General features: G+C 39.3%; 1 protein-coding gene across 1 annotated transcript in view; it reads left to right on the top strand.

The window, feature by feature from the left end:
- Nucleotides 1-12,418, top strand: part of KLHDC1 (kelch domain containing 1) — a 31,515-nt gene that overhangs the window by 512 nt on the left and 18,585 nt on the right. Inside the window, exons 2-6 of the mRNA XM_005231582.4 lie at nt 4,028-4,098; nt 7,126-7,243; nt 8,198-8,316; nt 10,086-10,164; nt 11,075-11,158. Of these exons, the coding sequence (XP_005231639.1) occupies nt 4,028-4,098; nt 7,126-7,243; nt 8,198-8,316; nt 10,086-10,164; nt 11,075-11,158 (471 nt within the window). The remainder of the gene's footprint in view (nt 1-4,027; nt 4,099-7,125; nt 7,244-8,197; nt 8,317-10,085; nt 10,165-11,074; nt 11,159-12,418) is intronic.

Below are 12,418 nucleotides of genomic sequence, written 5' to 3'. Positions count from 1 at the left end.
TGCAGCGGGGCGGCGCGCTGCCGCCCGGGGGAGCCGGCCCGAGGAGCCCCGGGGGAGCGGAGCGGAGGCGGCGGGCGCTCCCCCGCCGCATGGCCGGGCCCCACATCGCCCCCAACCGCCCCCCTCAGCCGGCGCGGCCCCTCGGCGGGCCGGGAGCGGAGCGCTGTTTTCCTCAGCGCGAGCGCTGATTGGCTGCCGGGGCCGCGCGTCCTGCAGGGGCGGCCGTTTTAAATGGCGGCGGCGGCGGGAGCGGCGGTTGCGCTGAAGAGAAGGGCGCGAAGGGAGGGAGAGCGCCCCTCTCATCTGGCTGGCCCCTTCTCTGAGTGTAGGTGCCTCAGCGCTGGCGCCCGTGGCCGTCTCCTAATCTGTGTTCAGGTGCCTCCATCACGGAGCATGCGTTGGGGAAGGGGCTGGTAGAGCCGGTTTGCTTCCCCTTTCATATAGACGTGCGGCAGCTGTGCGCTGGGAGTGCTGCTGTCATCTCCCTTCCTCTGGGGGGTGACGGCTGTAATTTGTGTCTGTACATAATTCGTGTTCTTGTTCCTGAGTCCCTGCATTTTTTACTGATTAGTAGTTGTATGTTAGGTACCGTGTATCTTCCTCCCTCAGAAAGTAGTTTTGTTACTTCAAAAACAAGCTAGTGATGGACTAAAAACACATCTGCTTTTTTCCACTTGAAAGATCACTTCTACTTCTGGCATGTGTGAATCTTTGGGACTCTTAGCTTTGCATGAATTCAGTCCAGAAGGGAGCTACGAACATTAAACTACATTAAATACAGCCAGTTCACTTTATCCACAATATTTGTGCGTGTTGGCTCTAAAATGTGAAAGTAGTTGTGCTTGGTATTATTCCTGGTCTTGAAACTGTGTTTCTACTATTGTACTCCATGTTCGTCCGTCTGTATTTTTCATGGGCTAAGGTAAACTTTCAAATGTGCAAAGCTTGTTCTTTGGTACTCAACCAAAGAATTCTATTTGAGGCCTCTTGGATTTAAACTTGGAAATTATATGTTGCGCGTGTGTGCAGTAGCAGGGGGAAGGACATTTCTAGGGTTCTCAGGTACTAGTTGCCTCTTCTTGAAGCACATTATAGTTCACTTTCTGGAAGTTGGGAATGGTTTTGGTGGGTTTTTTTCGTTTTTTTTGGGTTGTTGTTTTTTTTTTAATAACTAAAAGTGTTGGACTTTTTAGTCCAGAGGCATAGAGCTGGGCAGCTCATGGAATTTGAGGAGTTGCTCTGCTCCTGAACTCGATCTGTGTGACATGGAAAGGTTTGTGCTGCTGGTGACAACCAAAATACTGAAAATATGAACAGATACCGCATACTGGAAAACAAACCCCTGCTGCGGCAGGCAGCCAGGGCAGCTGGCTTTCACTGCCTGGGTTACCCTGGCAGGCCTTCTCTAGATGTTGTGTGGCCAGGCTTGCCCAATACCGACTGTAATGAAGTTGAGGAGCTCTCTGAGGAGCCTGTAAACTGTTCCCACTGCTTTTCTTTCCTTTGCAGGTCTTTGGTAGGTAGTGTTTCTTGTGGCTGCAAGTCACATAGAGATTTGAATATGTATTTTGTAGTGTCAAGAAGTTAGCCACCTTTAGAATAAGCAAATATTTAAATAATGTGAGTCATCTGTGATGTACAGGAAGATTCAGTGTCCTTTTCTGGCTCTAAGCTCCATAATACACTGTATAACTGTGCAACATCTAAGTGATTGGTAATACTTTATGCTTTGGTTTTTAGAAACCGAGGTTGTACTGGCTAGCACAGTGTTTTCAAAGGTTTTCTAATAAAGAATCCTGGGTTCATGGCACAGTCAGAGTGGACAATGTGTTAAGTTTAGCAGAACATCTCTACAAGCGTTTTTAGTAGATTTACATACTGGTTTGTGGAGAGTACTATGAAAATCATTGTTACTCTTTAAGCAGCACTTTACATGGGTGAATCATTTTACTTTTTTACATTTTATATGTAATGGTGGACTGCCGCCTAGCTAACTTATTTTTGGCATCAGCATATTTGCTCAGAGTTGGTTCTGTAGCAAATGCTCAGCCTCTGACCGCTGACATATCTAGATTAAATTGAGTAGACTTCAGCATTTTGTGAAGGCTGCAAGCTGCTTGTAAGAGCAGAGCTTACCTTGTGAAAGGTACCTGGCAGGATAAACTGTACCAAATGTAGTGTGTATGTGCCTGGTTGGCACCTTTCAAATCGAGAAGGTAATAATAAAATGTCTTTTAAAGGCAAGTAATCAATATCAGTAACAAAATTGTTAATAAGTAAATTTTGGTTTTGTATTTAACTTCTTTTCCTCACATTAATTTTGATTGTGTTTTTTTTTTCTTTTACTGACTCTGGCTGCTTATTCTCTCTGTCTTTCATTTCTTTATAATGCTAAGACAATAATTAATGGTGTAATTGTTACTCAATCCAGTGCTGCAGTTGCAGTCTTTTGGGCTTCCTTCTTCTGTTTGTTATTCTTCCTCATAATTATTTCCCAAATTATTTTTCTTTCTTGCAAAGCTTCTGTTTGGGAGTCTTTACAGATCTGTCTTCCACTGAGGAATTATTTTTCTCCATGTTATGTCATAGGTTAAGCTCTTTTATATTTGACATTTTGTTCTTTCGAGTTCCTTCCGTCACTGCAAGTAACTGTTCTTTTTGTGCTTTTTGGTTACACTGTTGTCTATATTTTCCCCATATGCTAAGAATTGCCTCCTAATTAAAAGTAACTTCCAAACCAAAAGATAATGAGTTTTAATTCAGGAGGTTTATGTTGTTATACATCTTTCTTGGCAAAACATTAAGTTGGTAAATCCGCCCCTTTAGTGAGTGGGCCAGAGGAATTAAGTTCCTTATTTTTAAAATAAATACTTTTTTCTAACTTTGTTTAGTTGTTCAGTTCTTTACCCAGCTACACAGCATGGCAAAATTTCAGTTTCTGGAAAAGATAAAAAGGAGTTAGGAATGAGGAAAAAAATCCAGGGGAAGGAGAACTTTTTTGTCCTGGAAGATGCAGAAAAAAGAACAGCATTAGTACTTTGATCCTTGTCTTTGATTTGTGGAGGTATGAAGGATAACGGATACAGCAAATTTGCTCAGAATGATTGCGGCGAATGAAGAGACGGGACGTAGCTTGATGCAAGCAAATGCCAATTTATTGTACAGAAGCACGAGTTTATATACACTTTCAGAAGCTGCGCGTTTTAAACAGATTGGTTCTTGAAGCTAAGCACTGCATCCTAGGCAATCCCCGATTGGTGGTTAACTACCATCAATTAACAGCAAGGTGTTACCTTTCCTTGGCGCCATCCGTCCCCCACTCCCCTATGCTCTGTATCATGTTAATTGTTGTCTAGACAAGCTCGAGCACATTCCCCTCAGCTAACTGATTGCCACGCATGGTCCTAGTTTCCAGCCCGCTCCTGCAAATGATCACATCAGCGACTGAAAAAATACTTGCTTTTGCATTTTCATTGAGGATGGAAGCATCTTTAACCGTCTCTTTTAAGATTCTTGTTTTATTAAAATCCATGTTCATGTTATGGTACTGTTGTGCTACTTGTTAGTAGCAGTTGTGTATGTTTCCTAATGACTTGATTGTTCACCTGCGCTCTTTTCTTATTTTTACAAATAGGCTATTGTATTAGTATTGTTTTTTGATTATTGTAACGCTTCTCTCCCCACCAAACTTAATTTTTAATAAACCTCACACCTTAAAATGAGTGATTTAAGATGCTATTAATAACAAAGCTCAATGACATCAGGAAACACCTAGCACTGTGCTTTTAATAGCTTCAAAAAATGAAAAACGTATTTTTTTGAACTTCTAGTATAAAATGTAAGATATTAGCATTATTGAGCTGCCTGTTTAAAACTGTAGTGATCAAAGCAATAAAACTGCTTTGGTAGGTTATCTCCTTAAGATTATTCTGTGTTGCTAAGTGACATGACTTGGTATTTAATTTTAAAATGTATGGTGTATAATGCATAATTGATTTAACATTTGTGAAATTTTTCTTGGTTTTAGTCAATTGAAGAAAATGAAGTTTATCTGCCTAATGATGAGCTCTGGATCTATGAAATGGATAGTGGCTTATGGTAAGTTGCATAATTTACATTAATACATAGAGTTGATGTTTGCATAGATTAGTTAGCTGCGATGAAAAGACTTCAGTTATGTGAGTTATTGGTCATGTTCCTTGGAGTTTAAATAGCGGATGTTTAATATAAAGACTGAAGAACAGACTGTGTACTTATGAATTTACTCTAGGAGATACATTAATTCCTTTAGTACAATTGTTTTTTTCAAGAGAGTGTTTGAAATGGTCAGCTTAAGGCTGTGTTGTTAAAACAGGTGCATTTTATTTGGGCATTTATTTTGGCTTAGTTCTCCATCCATTAATTTCTGTGTTAAAAGGAATATTTAAACACTGGGTATTTGGATTCTTGATCTATTTACAATTATATGGGTTTTGTTATTACTTAATTCTGTTCAGAGTGTATTTGCATAAATACTCATAACTAACCAGATCTTGCATGTCACTAGCAATCTAATATTTACGTTTTATATTCATAGAATTATTTAGGTTGGAAAAGAGGTTTAAGATCATCAAGCCCAACCATTAACCCAACACTGCCAAGCCCACCACTAAACCATGTCCCTAAGCACCACATCTATGTGTTTCTTAAACACCTCCAGGGATGGTGCCTCCACCACCGCCCTGGGCAGCCTGTGCCAGTGCTTGACAACCCTTTTGGTGAAGAAATTTTTCTTCATGTCCAATCTGAACCTGTCCTGGCACGACTTGAGGCTGTTGCCTTGTTCTATCGCTTGTTGCTTGGGAGAACAGACCGACCCCACCTTGCTACACCCTCCTTTCAGGTAGCTGTAGGGAGCAATAAGGTCCCCCCTGAGCCTCCTTTTCTCCAGGCTAAACCCCCCCAGCCGCCCCCCATCAGCCTTGTGCCCCAGCCCCTTCCCCAGCCCCTGCCCGGCTCTGGACACGCTCCAGCCCCTCAGCGTCCCTCTTGGCGTGAGGGGCCCAGAGCTGCACACAGGGTTCGAGGGGCGGCCGCACCAGTGCCCAGCACAGGGGACAGGCACTGCCCTGGCCCTGCTGGCCACACTGTTTCAGATACAAGCCAGGTTACATATTGTATGTGGGAAGAGATTAAAAGTGCCTTTTTTTAAAGCTTTCTGGTGTTTTTTATTACAATGATTACATTCAGTCTGGTAAAGTAGTATCCATCTGGGCTTATATGTTTTTTCTGCCAGATGTCTGTCTAGTCTCCCACCTGTTTATATATTTCTTGCATACCTGTATTCAGAACAATTTAGAGGGAGAATGGGAGGAGGGGGAGATCAGGAAGGTGTCTTAGAGTATGTATGAATTTCCACATCTCCATGGTCTTTTTTTCCTTTTCTCCTTCCTTTCCTTTTTATAGATTGTACCCTCACTGAGACTGCATTTTGTTATGTTTCTTTTGGTGAAAGGGTTGGCTAAAGCAACCTCATGCTCTCCTTGGTTTTCACCCATGATGTCCCCGTATCATTTGTACTGGTACAGCTGTTTATATGGTCACACGGGAAATTGGATCAGGAAAGTGATCTGGGTTAAATATAACTTTTTTTTTCAGGGTTATTTTTAACCAGGATCCATTCTTGATCTCATTCAGTTTACAGCACAAACAGTTGTACGCATACAGCTGAGTGCACAGCATGACACAGGAACAAGCAAAATGAGAGAGCAAGAGCAGAGGAGGGGAAGGAGGGCTGGCCTGTGGCAGTGCTGGTGCCAGAACAAAAGTACTTGGAAGCAGCGACTTGAGCACCGTATTCAGTAGGGAGGTGCATCATTCACATCTGGTGATTTACCATGTAAAAAGCTTTTCCTTTTAATGGCTGCCTCCAGTTCTTTTAGGTTGGGGTAAAGTCAAGCATCAGAACTCAAAGCTGTAAGAATGCTTTTCTTCTGTATAGCCACCAGTGATGGACAATGAAAATATCTGATCTAAATGTGGATATGAAGAAGGGAATGAATGGATTTGACTGGGCCAACAAGTGTGGTGATATTAGAGCTAGCAGACAGAATAAAAAGTAAAGCAGGCTTTGAAGGTGGGAGACCATGACTGAGAGGGAGACTGGGCCAAGGACCCAGTTGGAGGGCAGACTCAGATCAGGTGGAGAGCTGAGAAAAACGAACAGGAATGGCAGAGGAAGAAAGCTTCAGCCAGAAACCATGGGGTGGAAGCTTGGGCAAGGAGTTGGAGTGCCAGCACAGACAGGCTGAGGTTTAGCTGCTAACTTGACCATGACCAAAGGTGTGGCAACAAGGTGGAAATCCTAAACAAATCACATGCCCTCTGTGTGTGTGTACATGAGAGGGAAGTGCAGGTCCCTATCTTCTGCAGGAATTTGAGATCCTAGGGGAGCTGTTTTCATTGTGGAGTAGTGATGCTAAGCATAGTCTTTGCCTAACGCTCAGCCTCGTGAGTTTGCTAGAAACAGAGGTTCATCAGATAGTTCCATAGTGCTTGAGATGGCGTGACATCACATCCCAGGATGTTACTGGTTTGTAAGTGAGACTAGCAAGGAAAAGGCTAGGAACTGCAGCTGCTGCTGAAGAACAGAGAACTCATTGCTAAAATTGGCATTTTTGAAGATTTTTTTTTTTAACTTACGCTAAATACAGTGCAAAAAGCAGTTTTAGGAGTGGCATACTATGTACCAAAATTAGTGAGTACCTCTGACCTTTATTTCTACTTCTGCCTCAGTTTTCCATTTGTAAAATAACAGCAGTACTGTGTTCTCATTTCAGGAGTTTTGGGAGTTAATACTATTTCCAGGTTTTGAATAATGAATGTTTCAGCTCTGCTCTCTTAATACGGGCTTCACCTCCAGGAAAATTGAGGCACTTCATAAACATATGCACAGTATTCACATAAAAGTCCTCTCAGCTACAGGAGCCTGACTTCATATATCAGCTGTAGTTTCTACTGCTAGTTGTGGCTAAAACTGTATTTTTAGCTTTAAGTCTAAAATTATTAATACATCTGGCTTGGGTTTGTTAATTTTAGCAATTTGAAAGCAGCATTGTAAGATTTAATGTATGTGCTAAATTGCAGGACAATGCACCTAATGGAAGGAGAGTTACCTACCTCCATGTCAGGAAGCTGTGGGGCAAGCATTAATGGGAAGCTGTACATTTTTGGTGGATTTGATGATAAAGGATACAGTAATCGGGTATTGCATTCTTTTCTTTTCTAACATATTGTATTTGAATGAATACTAATGCTGACCTTTCTGTTTTTTCTGGTGTACTTTGCATTTGAATTAAGGAGAAATTTAAGGAAAGGCTTTATTTTAGTAGAAAAAGTATACTTCTAAACTGACAAAAAAATCAGGTTTTGTTTTAATATTCAACTCCATATATTTTTCTGGGATATTTCATTGAATCATATCTTAAGAGTAAGACCTTATGAAACTTTCTGTATTTATTGCTGAAAACTGCCAGTGCTTTTCCAGTTGCCTTTTTTTAAAACTATGTTGGCAGCCATAATTGTAATTGATCTCAGAATATCCCTTTTATTTTTGCTTTTTGATAGAGATCGCCTTTCGTATGTATTTAGGTAATAATTAAAGTTAAAACAGAGCTACCGGTTTTCCTTGTAACTGAAGACTGGAGTGGCTAAGTAGATGAAATGAGCTGTTTTATCATTTAGTGTAAATGAAGTCAGAGCTCAGTCCTGACTAGAAAATAACTGAAATTGACCCTGTAATCAGATCTCAGTTTAGTACTCGGTTCCCAAGCCTTGCTGGTTTTTGTAAGTTTTTTTGCAAGTTAGGTAGACAGTTCTGCCAGTGGAACTGAACTGAGAGCTGTTTGTCTTGCAGAAGTTTTTTGCCAGGCTTCAGTTGACTCTGAAAGGAGCAGCGTATTACTGTTCCTCGTCTAGCTGAGTGAAGGCAAGGAAAACTTGCTGCTAATTCTCAGACTTTTAACTGTGTTCTTGTGGTGTATTGGACTCTTCCTGTATGTTGCTACATATTGTAAGCTTCACTGTCAGTTCCTTTTTTTTTTTTTTTTTGAAGGAGTGGTGTATTCTGGGGGTGGTGGGTTGTTCTATTTGTTGGTGATTTGTGCTGGAGTCTTTGGCATAATTTATACTGAAAATATTGTAATTTTTTTCTTTTAAGCTGTATTATGTTAATTTGCGAACAAAAAATGGAACCTATAGGTGGAAAAAAATTACAAATTTTAAAGGTCAACCTCCTACACCACGTGACAAGCTTTCCTGCTGGGTGTATAAGGACAGGTAACGCATTAAGCATATTTAATATGTGTTAACTGCAGAGAGGAAGTACTGTAAAGTGAAGAGCACACAGGTTTGGGATTCATGAAACTCTAATCTTAGCTTGACTTGCTGTGGGAGTTTGTGTAACTCTCCTAACAACTTTCTACCAGAGTTTTGTCACATGTGAGCTGAATTAATGGTAAGTATAAACCCATTTTAGAAGAGGGTTTGGAAATTTAGTGAAAGTTTATGGAATGCTTTGAGACTTTAGATAAAAGTCATTATGCATTTACTACTTATATTTTTAATTTTAACACATTAAAAGATCAGTATAAAAGTTACGTTGCTTTTTTGTTACATTATATGAGCGTTAAATTATTACCTGAAATAAAATATATTTAGTATGTTTTCAAGGATTTTAATAGCATATAAATGCTGACAATTGCAAAGGCATTTCAGTGATAATTTTACAAGAGCCAAGTCAGCCTAGATATTTGTGTTGTAAAAGTTACTCAGTGTATTTAGAAAAAATACTTAGCTAAAAATAAATACTTGGAGATTTTGTGTTTATTACGGAAAGTGTCCAGATATTGTGGTGTGTGTGGTCACAAGAAAGTGACGTGTCAGTGATTTCTTATAGAAGTTATTGTAAGCAAGTAGCAATGTGATACACAGTTGAACACTGTATAATGTAAATGATTTATCTGTTTCTGGACTCCACATATAAAGAGGTTTTGCATAAAGTGTATAATGCCTCTCAGTACTATATCTTGGTTATGTAATTCTAATTTAACTGCAAGATATATGAAATTACAAATATTTGAACAAATTCTCCTTAGCTGTTAATACAAGATTATTCAACACAATCTACTCAGAGTATCATAATCTGCATACTGAGAAAATTACCTGTTTTAGATGGCAGAGTGTAACCTTTTCATTTAATGAAAGTATTTGGGAACAAGCTATGCACCTTTTCAGAAGCATACATTAAAATTTCACGAGCTGTGAATTTGCAGATCAGGATGTCTTGGTGTATTGCACAATGCTTTCAGTTAACTCTGTTTCCCTAGGAATGTCAGTCTGGAATGACCTTCACCATCCCATCATTTCCTAAATTGCCTTCTCCCAAGATCACTAACAACTATACCAAATATCCTCAAATGTTGAAGTTAAACAAAACTTTAGGAACCATTACTTATGGATGGCCATTTCATGGGTGGAATATTAGGCTGGGAGGTGTGTAACAATACTTGCAATGCAATATGTTCAGTAGTGCTTAGTTGAAAGAATCTCTTTATAAGCTAGAGAAAGACTTTGCGGGTCACAGGCAGTCTGTGGGCTGAACCTTGGGAACATTTGTTGTGAAAAGATGTATACAGAAGGCTAACAAATGTAGCAGGAGCACAGGAGTTTCAATAGAAAAGGGTAGGAAATCTGGAAAAAGCATAGGCATTTCACTGTCTTGTGTGTTATGTGTCGTTTTGAGATTAATGTCTTAAAATCTGACTGATAAATAAGCTTGTAGATGGAGGAATAGAGAGTAGGGACTTTGAGTTATCTTGAACCTCCTTCCTTGCTTGTGTGGATTTCTGTCAGGCTTGTTGAGGAGTGTTAACTATTGCCTCATCTAGGTAAGGTTTGCTATGTAATTAGGTTCAATAGGAAATATTTTGTTTATATGATTCATAGTACAATAGGTAAACCAAAATTTGAAATTATTGCAGCTTATTCATTAGAATGTTATTCACAAAACAGCTAACTAAACTTATTTTTTGTTGTTATTCTTTTAGCCTAATATATTTTGGTGGCTATGGCTGTAGGAAGCATAATGAACTGAGTGATTGTTTTGATGTCCATGATGCGTTTTGGGTAAGAGATTTGTCACAAATCAGAGTGTTTTGTCCTTTCTGATTGTCAAAACATGATCTTTTATACTATACTCAGTAAGTATGAAAATCTGTCTGATTTTTCTTGTATTTGTAACATCATCAGCAATGCAAATTAGAATCTTCAAATTAGGTTTGAAATTTCAGACACTGCATGTTGGGAGCGGTGGGTGTTTAGCTTATTCCAAGTACCCGGTGCTAGGCTTTGAGTGCAATGAAACAAAATGCTGTCAAAGCAGAAACAAAGGCAGTATTTTAAATCTGAAGACATATTTTAAATATGAAACTCCCAGAAAATTTTAGAATTTGTTTCCTTGAAGTAACGGTAGGGAATTTATAGCTTCACAAGTCTAACTGGCAAATACTTTCAGTTTTTCTTCAATTTGTTACCCGCAGTGAATGCTGTTACTTCACGATGCATGGATTAGCTAATTTCCTATGATTTCTTACAGTTAACAGAAAGAAAACTGATTATATAGTGACAGGAAATAGTAAGAAGTAGATATGCATTAAGGGAGTATAGGTCCTTACATCAGCTGTTAAATAGTGACTTATTGAAATGTATTACTTGATACAATCTATTTATTCCTGAGTATGCTACCCTAAAAATTAGAAGGTAGAGTTTTCTACTGCAGTGACTGATGTTGGAGCCCAAAGCCCATTTTCAGAAATGTCATCAGCCCTAAAATTCCTGAATGCTGTTGACCTTCAACTAGACCTGAGCTGCTGCATCATTATTTAAGAATATTAACGTATGTGTCTTTTAAGAAAATTCTGTATTTTAGTTTATTTTCTGTTTTGATAGATCATTTCTGGATTTACATCCTTTAATAAGCACAAAGATTTAAAAAATAAAATATACTTATTTTTAATTTTTTAACTTCTTTTTTTAGGAAGGACAGATATTCTGGGGATGGCATAATGATGTTCATGTTTTTGATACAACCACACAAACTTGGTCTCAACCAGCAATTAGAGTGAGTGTTTTTTAGTCTCGTCTTCTGGCACAATTGTGATTTTCCTGCATTTTGAATAGTTATGGTGCTCTAGAAACTTATGTTGGGAGAAGAAATCTGAATATGCTTAGTATTGCTCAGGCTTATAGCATTAAACAGGAGGACACTCAGTGCCTGTGAAATGTGGAAAATTCAGAACTGATACGAGATTTTTCTCCCACGGGATGTTGTTAGACTGCTGGTTTTTCTATAATGTGGTTCTGATGTAAAAACCATCATAAGCTTCAGAGAGGTATTAGAAATCTGAATATGTTAGAAGATGATTAACTATTCTGTATCTAGGGGATGGTTTTGAGATAAAGCTTTGTATTCAAGCTTTAAGACAACTGTTTGGAATATAAAATTACTGTCAGCGCTCCATTACTGGAAAGACAAGGCACAGGAATACTCCAGAAATCCATTTAGTAGGAATACCAGAGTGGGGCTGAGGAACGGGTTGTGGAGGTGTTTCAGTGGGCTTCTCACAATGCAAACTTGGGTCCTCTAGAAATGGATCACGTCAATTATACTGACTTTGGGTATCGTTGTAGGCACTGCCAGGGCTTTGGGTCTGGAGGAAGAGTTTTGTGGCTGGAGCACAGCCATTAATCCAGGCCAGCTCCATATTCATCCTGTCTCACACCTAGTGAAGGCCTTCTGGAATGAAGCAAAGATCTTTGGGCAGTGCTTGGTAGAAATGCAGGAAGGGTTTTAATGGTGCCAAACCAAGGTTAACAAACCCCATTTATTTGAACTGTTTTGGTATGAAGCCATTTGGATGATTGTAGCTAATTAATCTGCAACATGGATAACCTATCACAGATAACTGAGAATTGATCACATGAGAGATTAAGGTCTGCCTGGAGATTTCTTCGTCTCCCCTGCCTCCCCCTTTTCATAAAGCTGATAGGTTGGCATGAAGGATAGTATATTGGGCTGAAAGAACAAATAGTCGTCTTGAAATCTGTTCTCTCTTGGTTCACCACTCAGCTTTCACAGACTTGAGGAAGGCAAGGGGAGAGACAGTAAACTCACTATATTGCTAGCTTAGGCCTTCAGTTTTTCTTTGTGAAGTTTATATGTTTTATATGGTTAGTATGCAAGGGTTATATAGTTATTTTAAATGCTGTGTATATGGACTTGCTATATTCCCTTCAAGAGTTAAATGTTGAAAAAATCTGTTGAACAAATATCTCCCAGTCATGCTATATTGTTAGAATAAACAGATCAGATATTAATCAG

This window comes from Falco peregrinus, chromosome 1 (genome assembly GCF_023634155.1).
Source record: "Falco peregrinus isolate bFalPer1 chromosome 1, bFalPer1.pri, whole genome shotgun sequence".
Classification (NCBI taxonomy): Eukaryota; Metazoa; Chordata; class Aves; order Falconiformes; family Falconidae; genus Falco; species Falco peregrinus.
This window is presented reverse-complemented; position numbering and strand designations above follow the sequence as displayed.